The sequence below is a fragment of the Camelus ferus genome, chromosome 23 (assembly GCF_009834535.1).
Source record: "Camelus ferus isolate YT-003-E chromosome 23, BCGSAC_Cfer_1.0, whole genome shotgun sequence".
Lineage (NCBI taxonomy): Eukaryota > Metazoa > Chordata > Mammalia > Artiodactyla > Camelidae > Camelus > Camelus ferus.
Genome location: NC_045718.1, coordinates 30,550,598 through 30,566,702, shown reverse-complemented (window position 1 = coordinate 30,566,702; position 16,105 = coordinate 30,550,598). Strand labels below are relative to the sequence as shown.

The window sequence follows — 16,105 nt, the reverse complement described above, 5'->3', positions numbered from 1 at the left end:
AATAGTCAAACACATAAATCTTAGCAGTGTTCTCCTAGGGCAGTCTACCCAGGCAATACAAATAAAAGCAAAATTAAACAAATGGGACCTAATTAAACTTACAAGGTTTTGCACAGCAAAGGAAACTGCAAGTAAAACAAAATGACAACCTACGGAATGGGAGAAAACATTTGCAAATGATGCAACTGACAAAGGATTAATTTCCAGAATATATAACCAGCTCATACAACTTAATAACAATAAAAAAAAAAAAAACTCAATCCAAAAATAGGTAGAAGACCTAAAAAAGCAATTCTCCAGTGAAGACATACAAAAAGCCAAAAGGCACAATGAAAAATGCTTAATATCACCAATTATCAGAGAAATGCGAATCAAAACTACAACAAGTTATCATCTCACACCAGTCAGAATGGCCATCATTCAAAAGTCCACAAAAGATAAATGCTGGAGAGGGTGTGGAGAAAATGGAACCCTCCTACACTACTGGTAGGAATGTAGTTTGGTGCAGCCATTATGGAAAACAGTACAGCGATTCCTCAAAAAACTAAAAATAGACTTACCATATGATCCAGCAATCCCACTTCTGGGCATATATCTGGGGGGAACTCTAATTCAAAAAGATTCATGCATCCCAGTGTACATAGCACTATATACAATAGCCAAGACATGGAAGCAACCTAAATGTCCATCAACAGATGACTGGATAAATAAGCTGTGGTATATTTATACAATGGAATACTACTCAGCTATAAAAAATAAAATAATGCCACTTGCAGCAACATGGATGGGCCTAGGGATTGTCATTCTAAGTGTAGTAAGCCAGAAAGATCATCCAGAACCAGAACTGCATTGACAGTGTTGCCTTGGACCTCCTGGGAACAAAGACAGTTCTGCCAGTTATTAAAGTGCAATGATGAGTCTAAGCCTTTCCCAAGTTGTGGTCATAAACCTTCCTCACCAAAAGAATGTGGTTCTCCACTGTGTGGTGTTCACCTTAACATTGACATCCCTTCCCTGACAATGTGCTGCATCCAAAACCACTTTGCTGTGAGACCTATGGCCAAAGCAAGAACTGCTATGATTAGAAGCCCCAATACCACCTCTCTAACATCTGCTGAAATGTACAGAATAAGTCTAGTTCAGGAGGTTCATAACCTTTGACATAAAGCTGCCTTAATTTTGTGAAAGACTTTACATTTTGTCATTAGAACCTCAACTAAGTTGCATTTTGAAATGGGTAAAGCAGTGGGAAGAGATAACTTTATTCTCAGCTATCTTCTTGAGTGTTTTTCCTTAGTGTGCCATTGTCTTGACCAATCTAGAAAAAGAGAGAATTTTTTAAAAGAAAGGAAGTCTGTAGTAATTTTTGCAAGCATGTTTACCAAAAAAAAAAAAAGAAAAAGAAAGACAAACACAATAGCCAAGTTCATTGTACCTTACATTAAAAATATGGGCAGATCCTCACTTAGAAATATATTTGTTTAATATGAAACCTTAAATGCACACTTACGCCTAGAAAGATAAGACTTTGTTCTTTTTCTATTTTAATTATGCCTACCTAAAAAGCTGTTTCTTTGTAACACATGACTAAGCCATTCTTCTTCAATGACAAGGCTAGTTACATAGACTAAGTTTCCATATCTGTTTCTCTTGAAAGATTGGAATCATAGCTGGTAATGTCTTAGGGTGCAAAATCAGGATATCTGGGTATTATGTAAAATACATAGAAGGTGGCACAATTGATCTAACAAGATTCAGAATCATAGCCTCTCCTATTGTCTGAACTATTATATGACAACTGACACTTTGCTAAAAACTTTTCCTAAATTGGACAAAATATAGATTTAACAAGACAAAAGAAAAGTTCTTTATGGTAATACACATCAGTGCACTATATGCTGTTTTTATGCCTTTGGTGTTTATTCCCTATTGTTCATTGTACTAGAGCCTGAGATACTTTTGAAAGTCAGCAACTTTTTACTAATAGTAATTTTTAATAAAAATTGTTCCTGGAAAAAGCTCTATAAAAAGACTCCTTGATTTTGAACATATTTTTCATTTTTCTTTCCAAGTTTTAGTAAAATAGATTATCCTTACTATCTCTTTGTAAATATTTTATCTTTGGTGTGGCTCCTCACATGCTGTAGCAAATGGTGTGGAAGGATAGCGACTATGAGAGATGACTCACAGCTTATAGGTCCAGACATTACTTAGAAAGTTTCACCTACATCCGTAGGAATATGGGATCCAGATAATGGAATATGATAATCCCATAATTCCTTGCAATGGCCACGTCAAGCTGTGTTTAGCTCTGGATGCCACATTTTCCTAGGGCTCTTTTCAAATTAAATTGTGTCCAGAGGTGTGCATCAAGGGGTCTAGACAATTGTATCATTAAAAAAATTTTTAAAACCACTTGAAAATGGAAATTTTTAGCCCATAAAATAGTGGAGTTTAAAATGGAAATATGAGGATTGTTTTAAACATTTGAAAGGGATAGAATTCTTATTTGTATTTCTAAAGCAGTGCTTTTTCAAAAGGTGAGTGACATCCTATCAGTGGATGGAAAATCACTTTCAGTGGTCGCTATCAATTTTATTTGCTTAATAAAATAGAATACAATGGAAAAATATCAGTGTGTCATATGAAATAATGGTACTCTTATTTTCTGAAAATTTTATTTTCATATTCTATGTGTATAGGAGGTCAAGTGGAAATGTGTTCTTTATGATGAAATGGCTACTTATTATGTGCCTATAATAAACATAGAATCCAGAAACATTAAAGTAATATAAAGAAGAGATGGGAGGATGGGAAGAGGAAGCATGTGTACTATTAATCAAGTTTATTAGAAATAGGACCTAACTTCATTTAAGAGCCCATATCCAAAATAAAACCAACAAAAAGCCAGCAGAGTACAGAATGAGGAAATTGCCATTTAATATTCCAAAGGTTTTTATTTAAATTCATTTTTTGTTTGTCTTTAGGATCTCTGTTAGATGATGAGGAGATTGTAGACATCTTAAGAAAATCCAAGATGACTTCAAATGAAATTTTGAAGCGAATAAAAGCAACAAAAAAAGCAGAAAGTGAAATTGAAGCAACACGAAAAAAGTATCTCCCTATTGCTACTCGAGGTGCTCTGCTCTACTTTTTAGTGTCTGGTCTTGCACAAATCAATTGCATGTACCAGTTCTCCCTAGACTGGTTTCGTCAAATTTTTGTTTCATCAGTAGTTTCCAAAAGCAAAGAACAAGAAGAACACAGTGTGAAAAGGGAGAGAATGTTTCTGAAAAGAGTTTGTGAAATTACAGAGCTCTCAAAAGAGCCTAAGTTAGAAAGTGAGAGTAAATCCTTAGACAGACATCTTAAAAATTCAATAGACAGGTTGACAAGAAATATTTTTAAGGTGAGATATTCTTTAATGTGAATTTTGTTTACTTACTTGATCTAGCTAGGTTATTCTAACAGTTATGCTTTCTCTATAGGTGGTTTCTTCAGCTCTTTTTAATAAACATAAACTTTGCTTCTCCTTTGGGCTTTGCACTACAATCATGCAAAATAATGCTAATGGAAATTTAATGCATGATAACATTGGATCCCTACCAGATGAAGAATGGAACATCTTCTTATATTCTGGCATGCTATTAAATATTAAAGGTGTAATGCCGCAGCCTAAACTTAATAGTAAGTAAAAGTAATTGCTCTAGATTTACCAAAAATATGTTAAACACATTTCCTGAAAAATACTAAAAGATCTCTAAGGTGTTCCAAGTCGATGCTTCTATACTGATTAAACTAAAAGCAGCTTGAGATCAAATGCAATATCTAAATTCATCATTGTATCCCCTACACTGTTGAGCATATAACTGTTACTCAACAGTTTTTGAATGAATAAATAAATGACAACTGCTAGGTTATTATAATTCTAATCTACAAACCAGAATACCTAATGCTAATCAATAGAGACACACACATGGGGACACACACACACACACACACACACACTGATTAAATACCATCAGGAGTTGAGCTTTACTCTCCTAGCAGTAATTGCCTTACTGTCTTAGGAAAATTCCATGAAAATTTGAACCACAAAGATTATGCTTATCCAAAAAGATTAGGCAAAATTACTTAAGTATTGGATCTTTTCAGATGCTCTTGTGTTGTACATTTTTAATATATTTTTTTAATTATGGTAAAATATACATAACAATTTATCATCTTCAACAACAACAACAACAAAGAGCCAGAGCTCACCTCCTCTCACAAACACAGCAAAATCACAACAAACTACAGAAGAATCACTGATTGAAAAAAGACTAGAACCTACAAGAAAAGATCTTCCATAACTAAAGACATAAAGAAGAAACCACAGCAAGATGGATAGGAGGAGTGGACTTGCAATATAATCAAATCCTATATCCCCCAGTTGGGCTACCCACAAACTGGAGAATAATTATAATCCAGAGATTCTTCCACAGAAGTGGGAGTTCTGAGCCCAATGTCAGACTCCCCAGCACTGAGGTCTGGCACCAGGAAGAGGATCTCCCAAGGTATTTGACTTTGAAGGCCAGTCGAGCTTAATTGCAAGAGCTCCGCAGGACTGGAAGAAATAGAAACTTCACTACTAAAGGACATACACAAAATCTCACACTCACCAGGACCAAAGGCAAGAGCAGTAATTTCATAGGAGCCTGGGCCAGACCTACCTGCTGGTCTTGGAGGGTCTCCTGAGGAGGCGGGGAACAGCTGTGGCTCCCCCTGGGGACATAGACACAGTGATGGACATATCAGGGAGTATTCATCTGCATGAACTCTTCTGAAGACTAATATCCTGGTTGGGTCATTAGCACCAAGTCCTGACTCTGCCCAGTAGCCTATAGTATCCAGTGCAGGGATGACTCAGGCCAAACAACTAACTGATACATCCCCACCCATCAGCAGACAGGCTACCTAAAAACTTCTGCCTCTAGACATTCCCTTAGACATGGCCTTGCCCACCAGAGGGCCAAGACTTAGCTCCACTTACTAGTGGGCAGGCACCAGCCCCTCCAATCAGGAAGCCTGCACAAGCCTCTAGAGCAGCCTCATCTACCAAGAGGCAGACACCAAAATCAAGAAAACTATAGTCCCACAGCCTGTGGAACAAGTCCACAAATTCAGGCCAGACCCTACCCTGGGACCAGTTAGTCCCTGGCCCTTGGGTGACAAGAGGGAAGTGCACTGCTGGGAGGCATAGGATATCTCCTACAGAGGACCGCTTTTCCAAGGTAGAGAAATATAACTAATCTACCACATACATAAAAATACAAATAGAAATTTAGACAAAATGATGTGACAGATGAATATGTTACAGACAAAGGAACAAGATAAAATCCCAAAGAAGAACTAAGTGATGTGGAGATAGGCAGTATACCCGAGAAAGTGTTCAGAGTAATGATCATAAAAGTGATCAAAAAACTCGGGAGGAGAATTGATTAACAAGTGAGAAGTTAGAAGATCTTAAAGAGGAGAAAATATAAAGAACAACCAAACAGAGCTGAAGAATACAATAACTGAGATGAAAAATACACTAGAAGGAATCAATAGTAAACTAAATGAAGCAGAACAATGGATCAGGGAGCTGGAAGACAGAGTAGTGGAAATCACTACCACAAAACAGAAAAAAGAATGAAAAATATGCACAGTTTAAGAGACCTGTGGAACAACATTAGGCACACTAATATTCACATTATAGGGGTCCCAGAAGGAGAAAGAGGAAGGGCCTGAGAAAATATTTGAAGAGATAATAGCTAAAAACTTCCCTAACCTGGGAAAGGAAATAGTCACCCAAGTCCAGGAAGCACAGAGGGTCCCATATAGGACTAAGAGGAACTCACCAAGACACTTTGCAATTAAAATGACAAAAATTAAAGATTGACAGAGAATATTAAAAGCAACAAGGGAAAAGCAACAAATAACATACAAGGGAACTCCCATAAGACTAACAGCTGATTTTTCAGCAGAAACTCTGCAGGCCAGGAGGGAATGGCAAGATATATTTAAAGTGATGAAAGGGGAAAATCTGCAGTCAAGAATACTCTACCCAGTAAGGCTCTTATTCATAACGTAAGAAAAACAATCACTGTAATAACCACAGTAACAGAAAAAAAGGACAAAACCACATGACCGTTTTTATTGATGCAGAAAAGCCATTAGATAAGATTCAACATTCTTTCATGGTAAAAACACTTAGCAAGCTTGGAATATAGGGATACTACCCCAACAAAATAAAAGTCATTTATAAAAAACCCACAACTAACTTCAAACTCAGTTGTTAAAAATGGAAAATTTAATTTTCTCTAAAATCAGAAACAAGGCATGGATGCCCTCTGCTCTCAACCACTTCCATTTAACATGGAAGTTCTGGCCAGAGCATTAGACAAGAAAATGAAATAAAAGGTATCAAAATTGGAAAGGAAGAAATAAAATATCACCTGTTCACAGATGACAGAATCTTATATGTAGAAAACACTAAAGGGTCCATAAAAACACTGTTAGAACTAGGCAAATAAATTCAACAAAGTTGCAAAATACAAAACCAACATACAAAAATCAGTTGCATTCCAATACACTAACAACAAATAATATGATAAGAAAACAGTATATTTAAAACAGCATCAAAAGGAATAAAATACTTAGTAATAAGCCTAACCAAGGAAGCGAAAGACTTGTACACTGAAAACTATAAAACATTGCTGAAGTAAATTAAAGAAGACACAAATAAATGAAAAGGTATCCCATATTCATGGATTGGAAGACAATATTGTTAAGATTTCCATGCTAACCCAAAGAATTCTACAGATTCAATGATATCTCTATTAAAAATCCCAATGGCATTTTTTTAAGAAAGTAGAAAAATTCTTCCTGAAATTTATATGAATTGTCAAGGGACTCCAAATAACCAAAACAATTTTGAAAAAGAACAACAAAGTTAGCGACATCACCCTTGCTGATTTCAAGCTATATTACAAAGCTACACTAATCAAAACTGTCTAGTATGGGCATAAAGACAGACAAATAGACCAAAGGAACAAAACAGAGAGCTTAGAAATTAACCCTCATGCATAGGGTCAAATGATCTTCAACAAGGGTGTGAAGACCACTCAATGGAATAAGGATAATCTCTTTGACAAATGGTGTTGGGAAAACTGGACATTCACATGCAAAAGAATAAAATTGGACTCCTTATACCAGATACAAAAATCAACTCAGAATGGATTCAAACCTAAGTATAAGGCCCAAGACTATAAAATTCCTTTAAAATGTAGGGGGAAAGCTTTATAATATTGGACTTGGCAATAATTTTTTTTTTTTTGGTATGACACCAAAGTCCAAGCAACAAAAACAAAAATACACAAATGGAGGTCTGTTAAACTTAAAAACCTTTGTCATCAACGGGTACAATCAACAGAATGAAAAGGCAGCCCATGGAGTGGGAGAAAATCATATATCTGATAAGGAGTTATTATATAGAATATATAAAGAACTCCTACAACTCAACAACAAAAAGTCAAATAACCTAATTTTTAAATAGGAAGATATTTAATAGACATTTCTCCAAAGATATATACAAATGGGCAACAAGCATATGAAAAAGTGCTCAACATCACTAATTATCAGGAAATCATCTCTCACCCATTAGGATGGCTACGCTACTATTAAAAAAGAAAAGAAAAGATCAAGTACTGACAAGGATGTGGAGAAATTGGAACCCTGTTAGTGGGATTGTAAAATGGGGAAATTTTTATGGAAAACTAGGAGGCTCCTCAAAAAGTTAAAAATACAACTGCTATTTGATCCAATAATCCCATGTCTGGTTATATATCCAAAAGAATTGAAAGCACAGTCTTAGAGAAAGAGCTGCACACCTATATTTATAGCAGCACTATTCACAATATCCAGTAGGTAGAAGCAACCCAAGTGTCCATTGATGGTTGAATGTATAAAGAAAATGTAGTATATACATACAATGAAATCCTACTCCGTTAAGGTGGAAATAAGGAAATTCAGTCACATGGGTGAAACTTGATGACATTATGCTAAGTAAAATAAGCCAGTCACTGAAAGACAAATGCTGTATTCCACTTACATAAAGTGTCTAAAGAAGTCAAATTGATAGAAACAAAAATAGAATGGTGGTTACCAGGGGCTAGGGGGGAAAGGATGTTTAAGGTGCAGAATTTCAGATTTGCAGAAAAAGTTTTGGATATCTGTTTCACAACAACATGAATTACACTTAACACTATTGAACTTAATAAATAAATTTTATATTTTTTGTTTTACCACAGTTTAAAAATTACCTTTTATGTAATTTTTTGTATAAGATGGCTTTTCCCTCAATAACAAATATTTATTAAGCGTCTACTTTGTAATAAGTAACTAAAAGTAAAGGGTATATCTCTTCTAATGTGATCACTTTTCCTTTTTTATTAGGCTTATATGAAATCTATAGAAATGGACATCTTCAGTGGGTGTCGGATTCCAGGTGGAAGCAGTGCCAGTATCTCAGCAGTAAACTAGAGCCATTTTCTCTTCTATGCAAATCCCTTTTATCAAATGAATCACAATGGAATGCTTTTAAAAACAGCAAAGCTGTATATTTTCTGATGAGCACACCTTTCACTTCAGAAGATGCTTCGTTGGAGGAAAGTAAGACATCACCAGAGGAAAGTAAGGAAGTATTCAGTGTCTTAATCCAGCTTAATTACCTACATGATTAGATAGATTATCAATTTATAAATGTATTTCAGTGTCGTATGTTACGAAAAAATTGAAAGGAGGAACATAATTATGTTATCAACCCATCTAGTGTCATCTAATGTAATCCTCATGATAGTCTTGTGAAATTATTATTATGAACATCATTGTTGTTGATGAAGAACTCTGATAAGAGATCAAAATTTCAGAGAGATGATATATACCACACTAGTTCCATTACACCAGACTACTTTGAACCTTGAATCTGAACTAGTGTATACGTACATAACAGATGTATATTTTGTATAACAGATATGGGTTTCATACATTGTTTTAAGTAACAGATACATGTTTTTAAAATTGCACAGGAAGTAGAACTTACTTTAAATGACTTGTTATTTTTAGCACAGCTTTTCCTTTCTGTTTCTTCACTTTGAACTCTCTTCCTTGTTTCATCCCTGTTCAGGATTCAACCTAATTTGCTTCCTTCCACATTTTTCTCCATTTTGCTGCCAGATTTTTGCCGCAATATATGGTTATATTGTGCAAAAACATAAACATCCTTACACATTTTTTTTTTGCTTTTATTTCTCTGCAATAGCCAGAAATGCAATTTCTAGGTCAAAAGTATCTTATTTTTGTGTAAATAGTTGCTTCCAGGCTGCTTTCTTAAAAGTTCGTGGTAACTTATATTGCCACCAGCAATATGTGAGTGCTCCATTTCTAAAAGGAGTGTTGACTCTTTTCAACTTTTGCCAATCTGAAAAGCTTAAGGTACTTTAATTTGAATTCCCCTGTCTACGGGCATGTTTAAGTACCTTTTCAGATGTTTGTTGACCATTTGGATTTGCCCATTCATGTACTTTGCCCATATTATTAATCTCTTTTTTGTCCATTCGAAAAAATCCTAATAGTATAATAGATAATTAACTTTTTGTCTTGTTAAAAGTATTAAACTGTTCATTCAAGTATTCTTCAAAATCTGTCACTGTCTATTGGGTTTGTTTATAGCATCTGTGCCATATAAATGTTTATGTTTGTATAGTTAATTATGTCTCTTTTTTTCTTTTATAGTTTTTTGATTTCCAGTTCTGATTAAGAAGTTCTCTTCCCCCAGAGTTTTCTCTCTGGGTCATTGTTGTTTTATTTTGTTGCACCTGCATTATCTTGAATTCATTACTTATTATACTGTAAGATGAGTCAGTATCACTTATTTAAAGGAAATCTTTACCGACTCTTTGTAAAGTGAAGATCTTTTTACTTTGTAAATAACCCCAGATTTTTCCATTTGTAACTAGATTTTCATGTTTTGTGGACTTTTTTAAGGATCAACAAGTCTATCTTAGCTATTTCTATAATCTAAGTTGTATTTAAAATTAGACACTGGGCAAATACCATAGAAATATAAGGTAAAAATGATAGCTCTATATGGGATAGCTGGAAATGAAAACTAGGTTTCCCACCTTGCAAAAACATATGCTCTGGTAGGATTCTGTTGCAGGGGTAAGAGGGGTCAGCATTTAAAAATATGTGTGTATAATATTCAATCTTTCAGAAATGTGAGAATTTTTTACACTTGCATTTGATTCTCACTTTTTCTATCTGTATAGGTAGATTATGAACAGAATCTCTAACCTCTAGAGTTGCCAGTTTATAAATATCACATAATCAGGAGTAGGTTGTAAAGTATTAGCTTTGCCCTTTGCTTCTCATTTCTTTTCCATCAGCTCTCCATCATCTTGTTCTAGTACTTATTTATCAACCACTTCACCAGGGCCACATGGAAACTTAAATTTACCTAAAGGTCTACCTCTTTTGCGATATTAAGGACAGTTAGTGATGCCTCAAATCTTACAGAAATAAAGCTCATTTTAAAAGAAGTCAGCCATGTTTAAAAAATAAAATCCTGACAATTTTATAGCAAAAACTTTCATATTGTGTTATCTTTTAGTGATCCAAAGTGTTTGATTGCTAATCTGAGTTTCTCTAAATTATATCTAGCTCTATTTTTTAATGAAAATGAAGAAATATGTAGTCCTGTAAATTTTCCCTGGGAGAAACTCACTCCATTTCAAAGACTTATTTTGGTAAGATGTGCTGTAAGAAAATACTGATGTTCTAATGTTTTGAGTGGTTTATCAGTAACTTAAACTCCTCAGATTTTAAAATTTAAAATTTTATAAGCAAAATACATAGATTTTACAAGGTAACATTTAGTGAACTTTAATGTTAGAGGGGAGCACTTACATTCCATTTTAATTTTCTTTTATGTGGAAGGAGTCCCATTAGAGCAATATATTACTGGCATTTTCCACCCCCTTATTCACTCCTCCCTTGGAAGGAGGTAGGACTTGTAATATGGGTAAATTTGAGTTTATGGCTCTGCAAAAAGCATTGTTTCTGCTCTGCTTCTTAATGCCATACATTGTACAGGAACATACCTGGCTCTTTGGGGAAAGCCAATGGCTGACTAGCACTGCTTGTGACAGGTAAGACTGTCTAATTCTTCAGTTTAGTATCAGGAAGCACACTCACCTAAACTACATACACCACCTTGGCCTTTATTGCTAGGAAAGGTGATATTTTGCCTGACTCCCCTGTTTGTCAGTTGCTTCAGAATCTGGCTCTCTGGTTGGTGGGATGTGAATGGGTGTCATTTATGAGCGCTTAAAACATCAAAAGCTTAGCATGTGCTAAGCAGTTTTCATACATTATTTCATTTAATCCCCATAATAATCTTAGAGGCTAGGCACGATCCCCCCCCCCTTTTTTTTTTACAGAATAGAAAGCCAAGGCTTAGAAATTGCCAGTTTGTCTATTCACCTCTCTCCATTGCTATAGCCTACTAGACAGAAAAGAGGAAGGAAAGATGACAATGAAGGGATATGGATGTGGGGACGTTTTTCAGAATTATTTGTAGCTGTTTAGATAAGAGCTAGTAAAATTGAATTCAGTAGAACCTCATTTCTTCAATTTTACATTTCTCTCTCACCCCACCCCCAAAAAAGTCCTTGGAGTTAAAAACTACAAATGTGGAGAAATTTGATACATGCTTGATTGATCAATAAAGTAAAGGAAGAGCAGACAGCATGATGGTGACAAAGGATGATGATCACATTTGGGAGGCAGATTCTCAGCAGTGATGGTGTCAGGGGACCACATCTAGTCATGTTTCACTTGGCTGATTGTCACACTTTCATTAGTTGGATATACTGACTGAACTCTGCTGTTAGACCCCAGATTCTTTGTGTGCTGCCAATTTTCATCTTTAAAAATATATATATAAAAATTTAAGATTAATTTTTCCAAAGAGTAACAGAAAACAACAGAATTCAACACAATGATTAAAGGTGTTATGTTAAACATGTGATATTGCCAATATTTGACCATTACCCATGCTTCAACCTAGTATATCACACAGACCCCCTGACACACATAGTTTCGGCTTTGCCTTAACTGATGCTGAAAATGCATCAGGACAGAATTTACGCTCGTTCTGTAAAACAAAACAAAACAAAACAAAAAAACAGCATGAAAGTGACTTGTATAGAACGATTGTCATGGAAAATGTCTTTCTTCTGAAATTTGCAATGATTTCCAATAGGCCCTGAATCTCTGCTTACTACATGTATACTGTTTGCAAAATCTTTTAGACCCTTTAAAGTTCTTTTCAGATGTGTACTCAGTTTACTTAAATACATGAATATTGTGTTGTATATTTTCATCTTATTAACGGAAAAGTTAGTACTCTTCTGGTTATGTTATCCTGGATTTTCATCACTCAACACCATGGGGTTTTCTTGCTCTAGATGTGTACAGCAGAGCAGGAAGACACCCAGGGGAAAGGTCTCTTTTTGCAAAACCAGGGACCATAACTTGGATTTTTACATTCCCAGTGAGGTCTCAGTCAGAGTGTAAACGGTAGAGGCCCAGCATTGCCCTGTCATTTAGAAAGGACTGTATGAGGGTCAAGGGCAGTGGTGGCAGTTTTCCCACCACACAGGAACTCTCTCCTATTAAATTTTCCCAACATAAGGAACACCATAAATCTCCAGCTGGCAACCTAGATAATGATTACTCCTTAGCTTTGCTTCATCTTACCATTGGGAATATTCCCTTGGGTGGTTTTTAAAGTTAACCGTGTCTTTCATGGTGTCTTTCTTAGATAAAAATTCTTAGACCAGAACATTTGAAGAATTCAGTGAAAAAGTTTGTAACTGAAAAAATGGGGAATGAATATATTTGCAGAACTGGAATTAATTTGAAAGAATCATATAAAGAATCCAACGCCAGAACTCCACTGATACTTATTCACTCCCATGGTGAGCTACTTGTGAACAGTTAAGATGATGTTATGATATTCATCAAAAGTGTACAGAAGTAGATTCTGTGTTAGGTTATTCTATATTTAAAATATTTTCTTATTTAAATATTTAATGAAAGGGACCAATTAAAACTTTAAACTATAGTCAGAATGAATCTTTCAAACAGACTCACAGATATAGAGAACAAACTAGAGATTACCAGTAGAGGGAGGGAAAGGGATTAAGAATACAAACTACTATGTATAAAATAAATAAACTACAAGGATATATAGTACAACACAGGGAATACAGCCACTATTTTACAGCAACTATAAATGGAGTATAGCCTTTAAAAATTGTGAATCACTATGTTGTACACCTGAAATTTATATACATCATTATTGTACATCAACTAAACCTCAGTTTAAGGAAGAAAGAAAAGAAAGAAAGCCGTAGCACATTAAAAAAAAAAAAAAAAAGAATGAATCTTTCTAAAAATGTAAAAGAACAGAGAGTAATAAGATGTCCTGGATTCACAAATATGGGGAAATTTATCAGTGTTAATTTTCTGTGCAGAAAATGCATCCCAAACATGCTTTATTGATATGAAAGTTGGGACTGCCCTTGCATTTATTAACAATTTTAATTCACATTGACTCATGAAAATAAGTTCATTTGTCTTGTCATTTTCAAGTTTTTTGATTCTATTAGGCAAAACCTTGTTCAAAGTACCTCCATATGGAGGCTTTCTCACTTGGAACTTCTCCATGTAAAGCAGCTGGTTATAGGCCTGACACTCATAATGGGTGTGTCCATTTCTTGAAGACTTAGCCCAAGATGGCAGCTAGGGCTCTAGCCATCACATCCATCTTCTGAACAACAGAATGGAAGATAACACATTTAACAAACTTTGCTGCCAAAGCTTATTCACAGAACTTAAAATGCTCATACCACCTGCAAGAGAGGCAAAAAGTGAAGTATTTTAGCTCAGTGCATGGAGTAACACCGGAGTTGCTACAGAAGAGGAAGGGACAAGTAAATGTTGGGGTAAATAACCAGCAATCATTGCTGCAGGTAGATATTATTATCCCTATATTTTAGAAAACCTAAGTCACCCCGTTAGAAAGTGGCAGAGCCAAAATTTGAACTCTGGCTTCTAATTTCAAAGACTAGATTTTCTACTGTGTCTACACCTTCTTCCACCACTAGTCAATAAATGCTCGATTGCATTTTTTAGAAGGGGATTAAATGAATTTACAACTGTATGCACCTTTCCACATTGTTTTACAGGGATCGACCTCACCAATACTCTCCTGAGATTTGCACAAGAGTTGAAAGGAACAACACATCATGTAACCATGATTTCTCTGGGTCATGGCCAGACAGCTAAAGCAGAAGACCTCATTGTTAAGGCCCTAACCAAAATTGAACAATGGGTCTTCCTCCAGAACTGCCATCTTGCAGCATCATTTATGCCAAGACTTTGCACTATTGTAGAATCGTAAGACTTTTACATTTATTTTTAAGGGATCAGATTATTATCAAAACAATGAAGTAAAACTAGAAAGGTGATGTACACTGTGCTTGAACAATGATAATATAATGTGTTGGGCCACTCAGAAGAAACTTAAGCTGTCTTATGCAGGTTCTTCTTTCTCCAAGAATGTGAAAACTACACAGAATATATTGGTTTTTATTAAGAAAAAAGGTCTCTTTAGTTTTTACTTTCCATCTTGTTAATCACTTTCTTTCTCTCCTTCTCAAACTCTCAATAGATATGCATGTATACGTACACACATATATACAGATGTACAGCTCTATAACGTAGTTTTTAATATCCTATGTGATTCCAAATAGCAGAATATAATACCTCATATTCATACTTTCAGTGATGGTTTACTTTATGGCCTAGATTTAGTACTTATTCTGATGTACTGCAGCTCAGCCCCTTTTCTAGGCTTTACTCAGACAAAAATTTCCATAGGTTCAGCCTTCTTGTTTGCAGTAGAAGTGTTTGGAAGTTGAATACAACTCTGAGTTTAAAATTGGCACCATGTTGAATTAGTAATGTTTTAACCAGTTACATTCTATAGTTCTTTTTCTCCAGCCTTGCAGTCCTGTCTGTTCTACTGTGTATGGCCAATATTGTACTGTGAAAGCATTTAAATGAGAGTCTCCTCTTCTTCATCCAGTTATTCTTGTGTTGTGAGCACCCACAAGGAAACTATAAAACCAAAATGCAACTTACTGACTTAAATTCCTAAAAACTTTACTAATATCATTCTATTCTCAGACTGTTATCCTTTTAACAGTTTAAAAACTATTTATTTTTTTTTCCACATTTATTTCATCACTTGAGTCAGAAGATGAAGATTACTTAATTATTTGATTTCAATAGATGTAAACAGTGGGATATGGTATAATAATTTCTACCAGGTTTTTCTTTCATTATTCATTCAGAAAATATTTATAGGGAACCTACTATTGGCCAAAAATCATTCTAGAGACTAAGGACAGAGCATGGACCAGACAGACATTATATCAGCCTTCGAAAAGTATATTAAGATATAGAGAAACAACAGAATGGCAGGTAGCAGTGTGTCAGTTTTAAAAAGAAATTAGAGAAATGTTTTTCAGAACAGAATTTCAAAGGCTTAAGAAGAGTAATTAACAATATAAAAAGACATTAATCAGAGAATGATTAAGGGAATTCATACTTCTTTATTAAATCAAGCCTTTAAATACTTACTACTATCACCCTAGCAGCCCACACTGAAAGAGGAAAATGTGGGGAAAAAAATCTTAAATTTAGGAGTTAAAAAAAATATGTTCACAATACATTGATAAGAGGAAAAATAACAGGCTACAAACAGTATGTACAGTATAATATTTTTATTTTTAAAATGAGAGAAAGACAAAGATGTAGAAGGAGGAGGAAAAAAGAGAAAAGTATGTTTATACCTGTTTCATGGAATTTCAGATTATATTTTTGTTTTCCTATTTAATTTTTTGTTTGGGGTTTTTGTTTTTGCTGTTTTGTTTTGTTTTTTTAATTAAAA

General features: G+C 34.8%; 1 protein-coding gene across 1 annotated transcript in view; it reads left to right on the top strand.

The window, feature by feature from the left end:
• The window catches only part of DNAH14 (dynein axonemal heavy chain 14), a 259,414-nt gene that overhangs the window by 197,330 nt on the left and 45,979 nt on the right, over positions 1–16,105 (top strand). The window contains exons 69-74 of the mRNA XM_032466614.1: positions 2,988–3,409; positions 3,489–3,687; positions 8,479–8,715; positions 10,744–10,829; positions 12,908–13,064; positions 14,337–14,547. Of these exons, the coding sequence (XP_032322505.1) occupies positions 2,988–3,409; positions 3,489–3,687; positions 8,479–8,715; positions 10,744–10,829; positions 12,908–13,064; positions 14,337–14,547 (1,312 nt within the window). The remainder of the gene's footprint in view (positions 1–2,987; positions 3,410–3,488; positions 3,688–8,478; positions 8,716–10,743; positions 10,830–12,907; positions 13,065–14,336; positions 14,548–16,105) is intronic.